Source organism: Peromyscus eremicus, chromosome 1 (assembly GCF_949786415.1).
Source record: "Peromyscus eremicus chromosome 1, PerEre_H2_v1, whole genome shotgun sequence".
Classification (NCBI taxonomy): domain Eukaryota; kingdom Metazoa; phylum Chordata; class Mammalia; order Rodentia; family Cricetidae; genus Peromyscus; species Peromyscus eremicus.
Window position 1 is genome coordinate 68,828,730 of NC_081416.1, and position 16,376 is coordinate 68,845,105.

At 42.3% G+C, this 16,376-nt stretch overlaps 1 protein-coding gene across 2 annotated transcripts in view; it reads right to left on the reverse strand.

The window, feature by feature from the left end:
- Fank1 (fibronectin type III and ankyrin repeat domains 1) overlaps positions 1-16,376 on the reverse strand; it is a 102,046-nt gene that overhangs the window by 66,483 nt on the left and 19,187 nt on the right. The window contains exon 1 of one of the 2 annotated variants that reach the window (XM_059265110.1): positions 5,820-5,871. The exons of the other annotated variant lie outside the window; for it this stretch is intronic. Within the exon in view, the coding sequence (XP_059121093.1) occupies positions 5,820-5,856 (37 nt within the window). The 5' untranslated portion in view covers positions 5,857-5,871. Of the gene's footprint in view, positions 1-5,819; positions 5,872-16,376 lie in introns of those variants that run through there. 2 annotated transcript variants of the gene reach the window in all.

Sequence of the window (16,376 nt, forward strand, 5' to 3'; positions counted from 1 at the left end):
GAGAAATACATTTTCTCTTACGTGTGGGCTCCGCAGAAGGAATCATGAAAATGAAGTGGGAACTGCTGGGGATACAGAAGGGGAAATAGAGAAGGAGGTAAGAAAGTGTGACAGAGGGAGAGATTGCCAGCTTTGGTGCAGTGTGGGGCTGTCACAGTGAATGGCACAACAGCCCCTTATATGATATGCACTGGAAATCACTCAAAGACTTCAGTTACTTATTAACTTCTGCATCCAGTTTCATCATATTTTATATTCTTTTCCTTAAGGAATGGTTCCCTCCCCAAGTTCAGGCTGGTTGAGAATTTTCAGCTTGTCTACATTGAAAATGATTGTAGAGTTTTGATTGAATGTTTTTAAATTTAGGGGGAGCTGACCTCTAAGGAGAGATTTTTCTAGAAGCGACCATGCCTTTCCATTTGTTCACATCTCCTTTCATGAGTGCCAGTATCTTTCAAAGTTTGTTTCATGCTCATCTTGCACATTTCCCCTAAGATTTCTCTCTAATACTGTTGGGGGTGTCCTTTCTGATCTTTGTCTTCGGGAGATAACACGAAAGTTACTTTTTATTAGTAATTTTATTGCTTCTTCACCATTATCATACTGTTTTGGTATCACAAGCACATGTAGCACAGACACGTGATAAAGCTACGGCCAGGCATGCACGCACTGTAAACGGGCTTCCGGGACACTGCCAATACACCAGTGGGTAGGCCTGATCCCCTTCACCTAAAGCTAACAACACTGTCATGTTACTTCTTGTGTGTATACGTGTGTCCATGTATGGAGGCTGAGAAGGATGCAGTGTGTTCTGCTCTATCCTCAATCTCACTGGAACTGAAGTTATAGATGGCTGTGAGCTACCATGTGAGTCCTAGGACCCAAACTAAGGTCCTCTGCCAAGAGTAGCCAGTGCCTTTCACCACTGACCCACAGGTCCAGTGCCCTTCACTGCTGACCCACAGGTCCAGTGCTCTTCACCGCTGACCCACAGGTCCAGTGCCCTTCACCGCTGACCCACAGGTCCAGTGCCCTTCACCGCTGACCCACAGGTCCAGTGCCCTTCACCGCTGACCCACAGGTCCAGTGCCCTTCACCGCTGACCCACAGGTCCAGTGCCCTTCACCGCTGACCCACAGGTCCAGTGCCCTTCACCGCTGACCCACAGGTCCAGTGCCCTTCACCGCTGACCCACAGGTCCAGTGCCCTTCACCGCTGACCCACAGGTCCAGTGCCCTTCACCGCTGACCCACAGGTCCAGCCCAGGGTTTGTTTTGAAATTTGAGTTCTGGAAGTTCATTAAATGTTCTGAATCCAACTTCCTGTCAGTTATGTAACAAAGATGGAACTTCTACAAGATTGCTGATTACTTCCTTATCTGCTGCTTACCTCTGTGGGGAAAATTACCTATTTAAAATTACCTATTTAAAATTACCTCCTATTTCTACGTTAGAGATACATTTTCCTATATCCTTCTGAAAAAAAAAAAAGTTTTGCCATTCATGTCCATAACGCACTTGGAATTGACGGTTGTGTTTAGAGTAAGACAGAGGTCCAGTTTCCTGAGTGTTTTCGTGTCTGTCGACACCAGCCACGCAGCACCGTTCAGGCTGGACTTGCTTTACACATGGATCTTAGCTGGGGACAACCCGTCTACCTACCTGTGAACTTTCCAGGCTTTTTCAGTGTCTTTCAATGAAGTTATTTGTTCCTGATATGGGATTTATACATGTTTTGTTAGAAGTTTTCCTACATTCCTTCTGGATTTATATAAACTTCTAAACTCAAAAATTGCTGGATAAAAATATTGTCCTCATAATAGCGTAAGTAAAAAAAAAATGCATTATTTAATGTTTGCTGGCTAACTTCCGGCAGGACTATGACACTATCTTCCTAGTCATTTGCCCTCAGTTTCTGTAGGGCGTGATCATCCTCCATGTTTTCTGTAATAAATAGTCCTAAGAACTGAGAAAAAGACAGTGAGGTCATCCCCTCCAGCCTTCAGTCTTTGCTCATCCAACCCTATGATGCTCCATCCCTAGGACCACTGGGGGACCAGTTACTTTTAACTGGGACATACTATTTTATACCAGGCCAAAGATCCTACTTGCAGTTTTCTAAAAGTTTTTTTTTAATCACATTTCAGCACATCATTTCTGCTTCCATTGAAATGATCAAATGTCTCTTTTTATTCTTTGCATGCATGTATGCATGGACATATGTCAAAGACAGAAGTTGACATCAGGCATCTTTCTCTATTCTCCACTTTAGCCTTTGAGACAGGGTCTCTCCCTGAACCTAGAGCTTACCAACGGGCAAGGCTGAGTAGACAGCAAGGCCCTACAATCTCATATCTTTGCCTCATAGTACTGGGTTACAGGCACATCCTGTCGTGACTAACTTTTTCTATTGCTAGGGATCCAAATTCTAATCCTCATGCTTGCATTTTACCCGTTTAGCTATATCCCAGCCCTATTTTCATTCTTTTGGTTAGAACTCACTCTGTAAACCAGGCTGGCCTCAAACTCAGAGATCCACCTACCTCTCTACCTCCCAAGTGCTGATATTTAAGGAGCAGGGTGTGTTGGCACACACCTTTTTTTCATTTTTAATGTAATAATATTTATACATTTTACTAGCATTTGTCTCTTCGATATTAAAAGTTTAAAGTGTTAAAAAAATTTAAGTCTATCTATAGGCTTGAAATCTTTGGGTTTTTTTAAAAGATTTATTTATTTATTATGTATACAGAAGAGGGTGCCAGATCTCATTACAGATGGTTGTGAGACACCATGTGGGTGCTGGGAATTGAACTCGGGACCTCTTGGAAGAGCAGTCGGTGCTCTTAACCTCTGAGCCATCTCTCCAGCCCGGCTTGAAATCTTTGAGATAATAAAACAGGGAAACTTTCAGGGCATTTCAGGTATCTAATATGGCATCTAATCCCCATATTAGTTTATGCTAAGGATACAGACTTACTTTCGTGCTTTTGAAATGGTCTCATTATGTACCTCTGTCTGTTCTGGAATTCACTATGTAGTTTCAAAAGGAGGTATTATGTTAAATACCTTAGTTTCAGGATCAGAAGGCTGTTAGTTTTTATTGGAAGTAGCATTTCATAGTTATATATAATAGTCTATCAGTTAGTTATCATGGCTTTTCCAGCTAAATATTCACATTATCACCAAACAAATGAAAAACATAACTTCTACTGATAAATTTTATTTCAATTTTTTTCTCATCTATTTTGGCTACTATCATCCAAATATTAAAAGTAAGTGGAAGCAAGAATAATTTTCTTGAGGCTGCCTTTAGTGAAAATACTTCAAGACATGACTCTGCCAATTGTGATGCTGACATTCAGAACTAAATTTGCAATTGCCATGGGTAAGAAGCAGCTGTGTACTCCTACTCCATTTAAAAGTGTGTTAAAGCTGGAAAGGATTTTGACTTTTATCAAATGCCATCTCGTTATTCTTGTTTTGATTTGATGCTGTGAATTATATTACCAGATTCTCTCTTAGGGAACCATCAATAACACAATAGTAAATTAGTATCCAAGTGTAAACTAATATGGGGATTAGATGCCACACCAGACACTTAAAATTCCCTGGAAGTTTCCCCACAGCAGTATCTCAAAGATTTCAAGCCTACAGGTGATTTTTTTTAACACTTTAAATTTTGTGAGGTGCACATTTGTCTTACTCTCTCTGTATGTGTGTGTACAGTTTGCTTATCATCAAATTATTTCCATGAAAATGCAAAGTTGGAGCTTCTTACATTCATCAGCATCTGTCTCCAGAAGATGACCTCCCTACAAGCCAATCCCATCACAGCAGAAAAGCTGCCCCTGACTTCATGCTACTTCGTGCTCATATTTCCCCAGTTGCTCAGCTTATATTCTAGTTGGCTAAGGTTTTATTTTGTTTGTTTTTTCCTTCGTCACAGATTCCATGAAGAATCCCAAATCACTTATTAGCTGCCTTGTCATTTCAGTCCATGTATCCTGAACAGCTCCCATTTTTCTGGTCTTTTGTGACCTTCTCATTCTAGGAGTCCGGGTAAGCTGTTTCAGACTGGGTCACAACTTAAGCTTGTCTGACTGCATCTTCACACTTTGTTCATACTGAACATGTTTTAGCAAGGAGAAAATACAAATGTATACTACACACGGCCTCACATCCGGCGGCACAAATGTCAGCATGATCATTAGCAATATTGACTTTAATTGCTTGGTTACAGCAGAATTTGACAGGTTTCTCTATTGTGATGTTCAGAATGTTCCAGTCAGTTGTGGCCCCTGGGAGCCTGCAAAGGGAGCTTCTATGTCTTCTTGGAGCCACAGAGATTTCAAGCAGGTTCTTGCTTAGATAATTCTAAACTCTATGTATTCTTCAGGCCCAATAGTGGAATCGTGCAACCATCAAGCCCTTTCCCCTACATTCTTTTACTGGGAAATACAGTTAGACACTAAGATCTCTCAATGGGTTTTTTCATTCCTGCCGGGGAGTCCTTATCATCCAGACTTGTCAATCATCCATTGGGCTAGTTTGCTCTCAGCTCAAGACTGATCACTGTAATTTGAATCCAACATGAAGACATTATTTTCGTTCTCTATTTCTATACTCCATCTTCTAACCTGACAGTTATTTCCAGCAGCACTGACATTTTCTCAAATGCCCAATCTCAGAATATATACAAACTAGTACCCAAGTCACTGGTAACAGAGAAACTTTCAACATGCCTTTGCAGTCTGTCTTCAGCCCCCTTCCCAGGGATGATCAGTGTGCTGGGTCTCATGGCATGCAGTGGGTTGTTTTATGTTGCTTTCTTGTGAAAATATGCCTAATATAGACAAAAGATATCCCAGGCTATGCTCTTCCAGCTTGATTCATTTATATAAGGTATCATAGAAAAAAACCATTCCCTGTTTCATGGGTTTATTGAGATTAGTTTCTTATCTTCCTGTAGTCGTGTGCTACAGACTGTGAAGGTGTCCTGGAGTTTATTCAACAAGAATCCTGTGTATGGGAAAGACCCCAAGATCCTAAGCTCATACATGAAAGAGATCTGTAAGGAAGTAGGGAAGATGGCTCAGAGGTTAAGAGCACTTTTGATTTTTCGGAGGACCCAGATTAAATCCAGCACCCACATGGGGGTGTCACAAGTGTCTGTAGCTCCAGTTCCAGTAAATTGATGCCTCTTCTAGTCTCCATGGGTACTAGGCACATATGTGGTACACAGACATACATGCAGGCAAAACATCCATACACGTAAAATTAATTTTAAAAACTTAAGGTTGAAGAAAAGAACCAACCCCACACAAAGTTGTCCTCTGACCTCCATATGCATGGCTCCCGACATCCCCCAGGCACATACACACACACACACACACACACACACACACACACACACACACACACTAAATTAAATTCAAAGCAATACAAATTAAAATACAAGATATGACTAAACAGGTACTGGAAGGTCTAGATTAAAAGGACAGAAAAGCCAACAATGGTGGAACACATCTGTTAGCCCAGCACTTGGGCAGTTACAGGCAGAGAGATGAGGGGTTCAAGGTTACCCTCTAGTACACAGTAAGTCTGAAGCCAGCCTGGACTACAAAAGACCCTGCCTCCAAAAACAAATATAAATGGATCAAAATACCAAGTATCTACTCTGATGTAGAGAGACACAGAATTCACACACACTTCTGATGAAGACATAAACTGCAATTTTGAACAACTCTCTTGAACGATCTAACCAAAGGTAGTACATGAAAAATGCATACATCAATAATTGCACTTTTAGAAACTTACTCAGTGGGAATACACACATGTGGTCACCAAGAGACATTTTACTGGGAGGCTCATGAAAGCAGTATTCATCAGAGGCCCACACTGGAAACTGCCCGGATGTGCTCAGAGAATGGAATTCTGGTCTGTTCCCACAATGAGACTGACAATGAAAGAGAAGAATCTTCAACTGCAATCAACAGTAGAATCGGATTGTACCAACACAGTGCTGGGGAGAAGTCAGCCACACCTTACGTCAGAGGTGGGCAGACTAATGCATGCTGTTGGCAATGAATACTGACTATTCTTGCAGGGCGGAGGTGGACCTCTGGAGGGGACATGAGGAGGCTTCTGATGCTGATCTAGACTTGTAATGGACAGGCAAGAGTTGCTTTGTAAAATTCCAGCAAGCCACACACAACATGCACATTTTTTCTGTGTGTATAGTTTACTTCTATAAAAAGCATGCTCTAAATTTCAGTTGTTTAAAAAAAAAGTGCAGAATCACTCAGTTCAACTAAATACCTAAAGACAAGTGGAAGAACAGTCATGGAAACCAAAATGACTGCTTTAGATTTTAATACATTGAGTGAGTAGCTCAAAATTACAGCCTTCTGGAGTCTGGTGCTCAAGCTTCATAATATGTGCATCCTCTTCTGACATTTCTACTTATCTTAACACAACAGTATTTCTATGTGTGTCATGAAAGGTAAAAGTGATGAGCCAGGGAAAAAGTGCACAGGTCCCCAGGGTGTGAAAACCTCTCAAGCATGCTCCTGACAGGATGATGCAGTCAGATGTGGAAACATGCAAACCTCCTGCCCTCTGGTGGCCCTTGTTAACTGTAGAGAGGCAGACCTTATATAATACCAAGAGAAAACTATGTAAGAAGTCAAACAATTTCAGACTAAAGAAAAAAGTTTACTAACTAGACTACTGGGAAAACAAAATTACCTTCCTATCCTAATCCTGAAACATTATTACAAAAGTGTTATGCAAACACCATGACAGGCAGTCAAAACATGTGTTTAAAAAAAAGTTACAATGTATTAGGCAGTCAGAAAATGTCATCATTTTATTTTGTGACATTTGTAGTATTTGTTTTATATTTTTATATTAGTTGTACTTTCCGTCATTCTAAATAAACATTCACTCTCATAATCAATTTTGTGTTTGTGGTTTACACTCTTTTTAAAAAAGAATTGCTTCATAATCACAAACCTCATTCTACTCCTGAAAGAGATTTAAGTTCATTTAAGTCTTCGATTTTTCTTTTTAGCCTGTTAAATACAATATGACAGGATCTCTACACCACCTGGCAACTCAGAAGGAACTCAGAAGCAAAGTTAACTTAAGAAGGTCAGTTGGCTATTATTCCTTCTTCTGGTGGGCATCAAGGGATGTCGGGCTCAGTCCTAAGTAGTAGGATACCCTGGTGACCACAGACACGGCCCCTAGTCTTTCCTGAAGCTACAACTTCATGAGATAGAGTTAGAGGTCCAATAAGCACCCAGTTACAAACTACATTCAACACAGCTAAGGAAGACTACAGTACCACTGAGCAAAGAGGGTCAGTCTCAGCAAAGGAACGGGTCCTGGATGCCCCATGGCTGGGTGTCTTGTCAGCATAGGAGGAGTCTCCAACCAAACAAGGAGAGAAGCTCTGCCACATTCCCTGACAGACAGGACCAGGGATATAGACAGCTGTGTCTGAACCCAGCCTGGCTCCAGCTCCTGAGCAGACCTGGAGGACAAGCCAGCATCCTGCCAACTCAACCAAGCCTAGGCAGGGCATCTGTAATGAAGAGCCAACCCTTCCAAGCTGCAACAACTGGCAATTCCAAAAACAACTACTGTCACTGACTGGTGACTGAGAGGGTAAACTGTGAAGATAGACCGAAATGGAGCCCTGGTTGAGTTGCATCCCAGTTACCTTTGTGATTTCCCTTCTGTAGTTAAAGGAAGGTTAAGGGTACCTAGAAGAGGAAGGAGGCTGACGACCCAACAGAAAGCTGTGACGTGCCCTGCTCAGAGCTGAGGACCCAGGTCTACATAAATAAACAGAGCCTTCCTCCTGGACCTCTTCCATCTCCCTCAGTCTGTTCTATTCTTTCCTCATGGTCCTGACACCATCCTTTATTCATCCAGAACCGGAATTCTGCCCTGACTCAGTCCCTAGGAATAGTCAGACATCTCAAGCCTTCATTTGCTTGACCAACACTGCCACCTACTGCCCAAGGCTGGACTCCCTTAGATCCCTGCTCATTCTGGCCCTCCCGGGGCTGGCTGGTAGATGCTTCTAACAGTATATGTCTAGAAATAGATTTATGTATGTTAAACTGCAAGGAAAAGCCACATAATCAAACAAAGTTCTTTTCAATTATGAAAACAGTTTTCCTACTGCAGAAAAAGATGCCCTTTAACAGATTTAAATCTTAAACACAGGCAGGACTTTTAACTTTTCATCCGTACTGCATCATATTAACATTAACTATCTAACTCCTCCCTCAGATTATAAGCATGTTCACATCAGGGGCTGTGTTTTATCATGCTTGTTTCTAGAACCAAAATCCAGACAAATCAACCAATAGATCAGTGTGAAGAGCCAGACCCACACCCCTAAATACATGATGTGCAATTTGCAATAAAAAAAGAACAGTGAACACAGTTTATGACTGATAAATCAATACAATGGTGCTATTTTAAAATTTTACTTTATATCTTAGACAAATTTCAGATAAATGGTAAAATAGAGTAGACAGAAATACAAACAAAACTTTACTTATAAAACAATATAAAAACTTATAAAACTGATCATTTGTACTGTATAAAATTAAAACTCTTCTAAGACAGGATCTTATGCTGTAGCCCTGGCTAGCCTAGAAGTCACAATATAGACCTCGCACCCACAGAGATCCAAATCCCTCTCTCTCCCAAGTGCTGGGATTAAAGGCATAGGCCACCAAAAGAAACCTTAAGAAAGAAAATGAACTGGAGAGAGGGTTCAGAGGTTAAGAACACTGGCTGCTTTTTTAGAAGACCTGGGTTCAGTTCCCAGCATCCACATGGTGGTTCACAACCAACTGTAACTACAGCTCCAGAGGATCTGATGCCCTCTATTGGCCTCTGTGGGTACTGCACACACATGCTGTATAGACATACATGCAAACAAAGCATTCATATACATAAAATTAAATGTTAAATTTTTTTGGTTTTTTTGAGACAGGGTTTCTCTGTGTAACAGTCCTGGCTGTCCTGGAACTTGCTCTGTAGACCAAGCTGGCCTCGAATTCACAGAGATCCACCAGCCTCTGCCTCCCAAGTGCTGGGATTAAAGGCGTGCACCACCACATCTGGCTTAAATGTTAAATTTTTATAAAAATAAAAATAAAAACATGCCACCAAATAGAAGAAAAGAACCAAAGAATTTTGACCCAGAATACATTTAAAAGTGCTTAGAAATCAATGATAATCTGATAATAGGCAAGAAATACAAGCAATCCCTTCCCCAAGAAATATAATCAAATGGCTGGTATTAAAAATGTATGGAAATATGTTTGGCTTAATTAGGCATTAGAAAAGTAAAAACATTAGTAGATGCTACTGCACACCCACCAGAGTGACTAAACTTTGAGAAGCTAATGTAATGGGGAGGAAACAACTGGAATGTCACTCACAGCTGTTGCAGACCTGTGAGAGGCTGTCCTAAGAGCAAACACAGCATGGTTTACAAAAGGCATCACTCTTTATATATTTTGGCGATCAGCCCTCTGTCAGATGTGGGGTTGGTGAAGATCTTTTCCTATTCTGTAGGCTGTCGTTTTGTCTTATTTACCGTGTCCTTTGCCTTACAGAAGGTTCTCAGTTTCAGGATGGGGGGGGGGGCAATGGAGAGTGGGAGATAGAGGATGAGACATGAGGGAACAGGATGGTTGAGCTGAAGCAGGAATGAAGTGGGCGATCAGTGAGGGAGATACCATGATGGAGGGAGACGTCATAGGGATGGGGAGAGGCCAGGTGGGGGGAGGTTCCCAGGAATCCATAAGGATGACACCAGCTTAGACTACTAGCAATAGTGGAGAGGGTGCCTGAACTGGCTTACCCCAGTAATCAGATCAGTGAGTACCCTAACTGTCATCATAGAACCTTCATCCAGTAACTGAGGGAAGCAGATGCAGAGATCCACAGCCAAGCACCAGGCCGAGCTCCAGTAGTCCGGTTGAAGAGAGGGAAGAGGGATTCTATGAACAAGGGGCATCAAGATCATGATGGGGAAACCTACAGAGACAACCAAACCAAACTAGTGGGAACTCATGAACTCTAGACCAACAGCTGTGGAGTCTCCATGGGACTGGACTAGGCCCTCTGCATAAGGAAGACAGTTGTATAGCTTGATCTGCTTAAGAGGTCCCAAGGCAGTAGGATCAGGATCCATCCCTGGTGCACGAGCTGGCTTTTTGGAGCCCACTACCTATGGTGGGACACCTCGCACAGCCTTGATGAAGGGGGAGGGGGTTAGACCTGCCTCAACTGAACATACCAGGCTCTGTGGACTCCCCATGGGAGACCTTGCCTTGTTGGAAGAAGGAATGGGGGTGGGTTGGGGGAGAAAGTGGGATGGGTGGGAAGAGGGAGGAGAGGGGGGATCTGTGGTTGGTATGTAAAATGAATAAAAAAGTTCCTTAATAAAAAAAATGCATCACTCACAATAGTCAATGGAAGCACACGCATGTGTGCACCAAAAAGACACATCTGTAAAAGCATTGCTAAACAGATGTATGTCAAAAGCAGGACAGACCACACTGGGACCATCAGTGAAGTAGAACTCCCAGACAGTGAACATGAAGTAGACCGCAGGTGCAGAGCTATGGCCACAGCACACACGCCTAGTGTAGAGAAAAGAGGCCAGCTACACAGAGGGAGAGTGGCAGAAGAAGAGGAATTTATCTAGGGTTAAAATGTCAGGGTAGGAGCGGGCTCTTTAATCCCAGCACTCAGGAAGCAGAGGAAGGTGGATCTACGTGAGCTTGAGGCCAGCCTGGTCTACATAGTGAGTAGCAGGGCAGACATGTCTGCACGGTAAGACTATCTCCACTCTTGATTTTCTGCCAGTTATTTGACCACTATCAGTCATGTTCACTACCAGATAGCCCTGCTCCTGTGAAAACATGAAATGATGTCACCTACAAAGAACTTTTTCCTGTTTTCCTTTTAATCATCCTGCTCACTTCTGCCAGCTTCCTTTGTTCCTGCTTCCATGGGAATACCTCCTCAGCACTGTCATTCCTAAAACACCCAAATAAAATGACTTTATGGTTTTGTAGCTTGAACTGGGACACAGAATCCAGCACTAAACAAAGCATGGAACACTTTAATGGAGAAAAATCTATCCCTTGGAGAAACAACAAGGAAGACATAAATGGGGCAATAAACTGATGTTCATTTAAAACTGACCTTTAATGACTGTCTTAGTTAAGTTACTAGTGCTGTGGAGAGACACCATGACCACGGCAACTCTTACAAGGAAGACATTTAAGTGGGGTGGCTCACTTATAGTTTCAGAGGTTCCGTCCCTTATCATCATGGTGGGAACATGGCGGCATACAGGCAGACATGGTGCTGGCTACATCTTGATATACAGGTCACAGGAAGTCGACTGAGACACTGGGTGGTATCCTGAACATAGGAAACCCCAAAGCCCACCCCCACAGTGACATACTTCCTCCAACAAGGCCATACCCACTCCAAAAAAGCCACACCTCCTAATAGTACCACTCCCTATAAGAATATAGGGGACAATTACATTCAAACTACCACAGTCCACTCCTTGTCCCCCATAAGCTTGTAACAATATCATACTACAAAATGCATTTAGTCCAACTTCAAAAGTCCCCATACTCTATCACATTCTCAACAATATTTTAAAGTTCAAAGTCTCTTCCAAGATTCATGCAATCTCTTAACTGCAATCACATGTAAAAATCAAAATCAAAAAGGAAAACACATACTTGTAAGATTAATTGCTAATTAATTAATTAACAGTCTTATTAATTAAAAAAACACCCAGAACCAGATACTGGGGTGAATTCTGAGAGATCAGAGACACAGAACAACCCACAGCCAACCTCACCTCAACAACTCTTCAACTGATCTTGTTTCCTCAGACTGAAAGCCTGAGTCCTCACTGGAATGGATCTCAGCTGAACTGCTGATAAAAAGCCTAAAAGCTTAAAAGCCTCTAGTTCCTGGTCTGCATGCCTTATATACCTTTCTGCTTCCTGCCATCACTTCCTGGGATTAAAGGCGTGTGTCTTCCAAGCAAGGCATGAGAACTCAAGTGCTGGGATTAAAGGTGTGTGTCACCATGCCTGGCTGTTTCCAGTGTGGTCTTGAACTCAGAGATCCAGATGGATCTCTGCCTCCCAAGTGATAGGATTGAAGGCATGTGCACCACCATTTTCTGGCCTGTATGTCTAATCTAGTGGCTGTTCTGTTCTCTGACCCTCAGATAAGTTTTATTAGGGTACACAGTTTATTGGGGACACAATATACCACCCCACATACTTTCAACACATAATGGCACAGGACATACATTACCATTCCAAAATGCAGGGAGGGGAGCATAGTGAGGAAATACTGGACCAAAACAAGGCCAAAAACCAGCTGGGCAAACTCCAAACTCTGCATCTCCATGTCTGATGTCAAAAAGCTCCAGATCTCCAATTCCTTTCAGCTTTGTTGACTGCAACACACTTCTTTCTCTTGGGCTGGTTCCACTCCCTGTTAGCAGCTCTCCTCGGCAGGTATCCCACGACTCTGGCATCTCTAATATCTTGGGTTCACCAAGGCAATCCAGGCTTCAATTTCACAGGTTCACGCAATGGCCTCTCTAGTAGAACTCCATTCAGAGACATCCCTGACACACGCCTGGCCTCAGCAGCTTTCCTTAGGGACAAATTCCATAACTCTTTCTTCTATCCTTAACTCTAAAGCCAGAACCATGTGTCCAAAGCTGCCAAGTCCTAATGTTTGCTGGGGCTGGAACATGGCCGTTCAATTATATCTTCACCAGCTTTCTGTCTTTCACTGCCTAAGCTTGGCTGTCCTGAAACTAGATTTCTAGACTAGGCTGACCTTCAACTCAGATCTGCCAGCCTCTGCCTTGCCAGTGCTGGGATTAAAGGTGTGTATCTAAGCTTTTATACACTGGCTCTAAGCTTTTCTTTAGTTTCTTTCCACAAATTTGGAAACTTAGCTGAATAGGATCTTACCCTGAGGTCATCACTCCTTTTATTCTATTTCTTAATCCATTTATCTCCTTAAACACAGGATTTACCTCCATTCCACTTCCTTTTTTCTCCTCAAAATTTATATTTTGTATTTTACCCTTCTCAGCTTGCTCCTTTTCATTATAAATCTTCATTAGAGTTACCACTATAAACTACACAACAAGTCTATACCAGGCTGTTTTGAGATTTCCTCTGCCAATGGAATTCATCTAAAACTCTTCACTTTAGCCTCAGGCAGACTCTTCAGACAAGGGCAAAAATCAGCCACTTTCTTCACCAAAGTATCACAAGACCAGTCTCTAGGCCACATACTAACATCCTTCTCCTCTGAAGCCTCTTGATCCCCAGCTCATCAAATCACACTCAGCACCATTGTCTTCCGTGCTCCTACGAATATGACCCACATTAAGCAGCACTTAAAGCATTCCACTGCTTTCTTACTCCAAAGTACAAAGTTCAAATTCTTCCAAACAAAAACATGGTCAGGGGTATCACAGCAATACTCCAGTCCCTAGTATCAGCTTCTTAGTTAGGATTTCTATTGCTGTGAAGAGACAGTATGGCTACGGCAACTCATACATATATAAAACATTTAATTGGAGCGGTTCTCTTATAGTTTCAGAGATTCAGTCCATCATAATCATGATGGGAAGCATGGTGGCATACAGGCAGATGTGGTACTGGCTACATCTTGGCTTGCAGGGACCAGGAAGTTTACTAACACACTGGACAGTGTCCTGAGCACAGGAAACCTCAAAGCCTGCCCCCATAGTGACACACTTCCTCCAAGAAGGCCATACTCACTTCAAGAAAGCCACATCTCCTAATAGTACCTCTCCCTATGAGATCATGGGGGCCAATTACATTCAAACTACCACAAGGAACTTCACAATCCTAAAGGGAAATCCCTCAATTTGTGAAAACTGATAAATCAACTCTAAAATCCTACAAAAGACCAAGAAAGGCCAAGATTAAGGAAGACAAAGCAAAGAAATTTGATAGAACTTTTTGACTAGTGAATGAAATAAGTAAGGCCAACAAAATTAGTATGCACTACTCAAAAATCCTAAAGCACCTCAAAGAATAGCTGTATGCATATATAAGCATTCCCCAGAAGTATTTTTGTATAAATACACAATTTTAATGTACTAGAAGTTGACTTTTAAATAGTATAAATTCATAATGAAGGAAGGAAGGGAGAGAGGAAGGGGGAAGGAGAGAACAAAGGAGAAAGGGAAAAATCGGTTCCTCTAAGCACAAGCTTCACCTATTTCCACAGCATTGAATGGGCTAATAGATTAAAGCTCAGGACTCCTGGCAACCATGTCTACATATGACGTACCTACCCAGGGAATAGATCTCAGGGCCCTTTCCATTTCAACTGTAGTCAGTGACTGAGCCCAGGCCTGACACATTCTCTATTTATGGTCATTGTTTTTAACAATGTGTCAACTCTTCCTATATGTCACAGAGAGGCAGGGATGTTTATGTGGCCTTCTGCTGAAAGCAATCGCTCCAGGCTGCTTGCACACTGCTGGATGACCCCTGGAGGTGGCATTACAAGGTTTTATTTTGTTTTCCTTTTCTGAGAATGAGACCTGCTATGTCACCCAGGCTAGCCTTGAACTTATAATCCTACTGCCTCTACCTCCTGAATACTGGGATTATAGATGTGCGTTAGCACAGCTGGCTTGAGATTATAAAACAAGAAAAACATTTTCAATAAAAAAAGAAAAAAAAGTCTTCTTACCTAATAAAGTCAGGGAAGTGTGCCAAGCTGCATAAATTTACCTGGACACCTTGTGAAAATAGCTCGAAGGGAACATTTAGTCCAACATCACATCAAACTTGTCAGGTGGAACTAACATGTTGTCACAGTTCTGGACTCAAAGGCCAGTAACCACCGGATTTGCTCTCTATCAAAAGTTCAGAAAAAAGGCAAAGCCAAAAACGGTTTCCCCTGCACACCCCATCACCCTCTTCACTGGAGCTTGAGACTATGTATTATGTTTCACTGAGTCCCTCAGCAAAGGAACCAAACTAACATAATGAGTTAAAACTGCTAACCAAGGCACAGTCATAGTCAGGCAAGAGGCAGGAATTCTTTCCTGAGCCAAATCTTCCCCTTTATTACACAGATCTCAACACTTTGAAAATTGTACACTTATTATAACATTGTAGTAATACAGTAATAAGTACGTTGTTGTGCACATATCTGAAATCTCAGTACTCAGGACTAGAGGCAGAAGGATCAGAAGTTCAAGGTCATCCATGGCTATATAGTGAGTTCAAGGCTAGCCTGAGCTACATGAAACCCTGTCTTAATAAATTTTAAGAATGATAAGTAGTTTAGTCAATCTTTTTAATTCCAGAATTTCTGATTATTTCAATCACAAATAAGGATTCTGGAATGAGCAATCCCAAAAGAACTGATACCATTTCAGAAGTAAAACCACTAGCTTTGGGGTTGGCTAAAAAGTTAGCTCAGGGGCTGCAGAAATGGCTCAGGGATTAAGAGCACTGACTGCTTCTGCAGAGGTCCGGAGTTCAGTTCCCAGTAGCCACATGCGGTGGATTATAACCACCTATAACTCCAGTTCCGGAAATCTGGTGCCCTCTTCTGGCCTGTGCAGGCACCACACACACACACACACACACACACACACACACACACACACACACGGTACACAGACATACACACAGGCAAAACACATAAATATAAATATAAATAAATATATATATTTGTTCATTATCTCAGAAACAAGTATGAAAGAAAAAAATTATCAAACCCAGTGGAAACAGGTCTCCAGAAGTCATCGTGGTCGGCGTGGCTCACACCTGTGAGTCACCTCAGACTCATCTACTGTCTGTAAGTCCTAGCTCCTGCTTACAGTAGCAGCAGAGTGGCCGCTTCCCTCCAGGGCTGGCTAGTCTCCAGTGTTCCCTTTGACTCAACCGCATGTGATTCCTTTCTTTCTCCCCATCCCCAGCTGGGTCAAAGGGGAGTGAGTTAGAGGAACCTCTCACCTCCTGGAGCTTGGGTGTACTTTAAATGCTTCCCTGGGCTGACAGCCAGCTCTTGTGAAGACATCCCATAGCAACTTGTAGTCTTCTTCCACAGACTGGGATTTCAATTTTAATTCTCAAGATCTCTGTTTCACCCCAAGCCTGGAAACTCCTTCCCGGTCTCATCCCTTCACCTTTCCTCATATAAGCAGATTCACAATTCCAGGCCTCTTCAGTGGTCTCTATCAAAACCCTGTACTTTTCTTTTTCTCAGATTCTACTCCGT